Here is a 1,773-nt window from a genome sequence, read left to right as displayed (position 1 = left end):
TCATCTACCTCCATTTCAGCGGTTTTCTGGGTCAATTCGACCATGTTAATTCCCATGTTGACATCCTCCATAATGTTTAACTCTTGCATCTTAACTCTGAGGCCCTTAGTGGCCTCAGTCATGTCTATGTGTATGAAACCTTTAGTGGTCCCATTTGTTGTGAAACTGACAACGGTCCCCTTATTGAAATTCTTAGTGACCTCTCTGACGAAACCCTCAACAGTTTTTGTTGGGAACATTTGATGGGGATCCTCAGTGACCCCTTTAGCAGCTTCCTGTTTAAAGTCATCAGAAACTTCGACCATGTCAGCCTTCTCCCCGGATTCTTCAGATATTTCCACCATGTTGACCATGGATGGTTAAGTGTAATGGGTATCAGTGATCTGAAGAGGGTTAGCATCGATCCTCATTAGAGCCTTTGATTTGTCCCAAAATTGGAGCCTTACGTCCCTTATAGCACTTTGCACAAAGTCCCTGAAAAGAAAACATTGTGAGGTTTTATGGCCCAAAAAATTATGATACTTACAAAAACCCCTCTTTTTTATTTGTTCTAGAGGGGGAATTTTAGCGCCATGAGACACTATCATATGGCCATCTTTGATAAGTAAATCGAATATTTCGTCACATTTAGTGAGATCGAAGGTATAAGTCTTCTTAGGGAACCTAATATCCTTATCTGGTTCGACTGGATCCTTCCCACTTGATGGAGTTAGTACTTTGCAGGAATAAGGTGGTCCTTGCTTTAGTTTAGCAAGGTCGATCTCACATTCATCGAAATCTACATGTTCCCCAAACATTTCAGGTTCGTCGTTACCTAATTCGACATATGCTATTCTATCCTTCATATTGTTTTTGTTTGCTCTGGCTTTCTTAGCCTTCAAACGTTCCACATGTCAAACTCTATCAGCCAATTGGGCCATATCTTTCAGGTATTGGGTATCTAACTTCTTCCTAATAGAATATTCAAGGTCACCAACATCCATTTCGACCAACTCATGCTCAGGAACTTGCGTAAAACATCTTGCCTTAAGCAGATGAAACCTGTTCAGGTAATCATCTATTGACTCAGTAAACTTTTATTTGATACTAGTCAATTCTTCCATACTTATCTTCGATTGTCCCGGGGAATCACGTAAATGCGTTCTTCTTAAGGGAACTTGGGAAATATTCCATCCTAAGACTCTCATTGTTTGCAATTTCCCCTGCCTCTATGAAGTATCTGGCCACATGTTCTACAGTGGACACACTAGTATCCCCAGAAAACATGGTAAGCTTAGGGACCTTCCACCTAGAGGGTAATTCTGACTGCAGAACATACTTAGATAAAGGTGATGTATAATTTGGCCTGTAGAGGCCAACATATACCCCATTATGTGCCATAATTCTTTTGACCATGGCTTCTAGATTATTATTATTTGTTGCCATATCATCACGTCGAATTCGTTGTACAAGTCCATCTGCATCTTGGTGCCTATTTACCATTACTACCCTTGGCTCTCGTTCCCTTGAGATTTGTTATTCAACCCTAGGGGCTTCGATCCTAGGTGGTTCCGCTCATGTCCCCTGATTTACCATGTTCGCTTGTGGTGCATTTCGTGGAACCTGGTTAATGGTAAAGTCATCCTCGATGGCTACTTCTTGGTTTTCTCTTGTCCATCCCCTCTGAGGGTGTCGAAGAGGTTGTGGGACACCAAAGAAATATGCAATGTGCGTAATTTGTGCTGCCATTTATTGGTTCAAATGGGTAGTATCTTGGATCAATGGGTTGAATAT

General features: G+C 41.3%; 1 protein-coding gene across 1 annotated transcript; it reads right to left on the bottom strand.

Moving 5' to 3' along the window:
* Positions 1–893: 893 nt before the first annotated feature.
* Positions 894–1,482, bottom strand: LOC127123437 (uncharacterized). Its single transcript, XM_051053655.1, has 2 exons — positions 1,133–1,482; positions 894–1,041 (listed from the first exon to the last, which is right to left on the bottom strand). The coding sequence occupies exons 1-2, from the start codon at positions 1,480–1,482 to the stop codon at positions 894–896; spliced, it is 498 nt and encodes a 165-aa protein (XP_050909612.1).
* Positions 1,483–1,773: the final 291 nt, after the last annotated feature.

The sequence above is a fragment of the Lathyrus oleraceus genome, chromosome 2 (genome assembly GCF_024323335.1).
Source record: "Lathyrus oleraceus cultivar Zhongwan6 chromosome 2, CAAS_Psat_ZW6_1.0, whole genome shotgun sequence".
NCBI classification, from domain to species: domain Eukaryota; kingdom Viridiplantae; phylum Streptophyta; class Magnoliopsida; order Fabales; family Fabaceae; genus Lathyrus; species Lathyrus oleraceus.
This window is presented reverse-complemented; position numbering and strand designations above follow the sequence as displayed.

What these genes read in the sequence shown, in the direction of transcription:
- LOC127123437 (XM_051053655.1), bottom strand. Translation starts at nt 1,482, where the DNA reads ATGGTAAATAGGCACCAAGATGCAGATGGACTTGTACAACGAATTCGA. An exon ending in CTTAAGAAGAACGCATTTAC is followed by an intron (nt 1,042 to 1,132) that starts GTGATTCCCCGG and finishes TTACCTGAACAG; the next exon opens with GTTTCATCTGCTTAAGGCAA.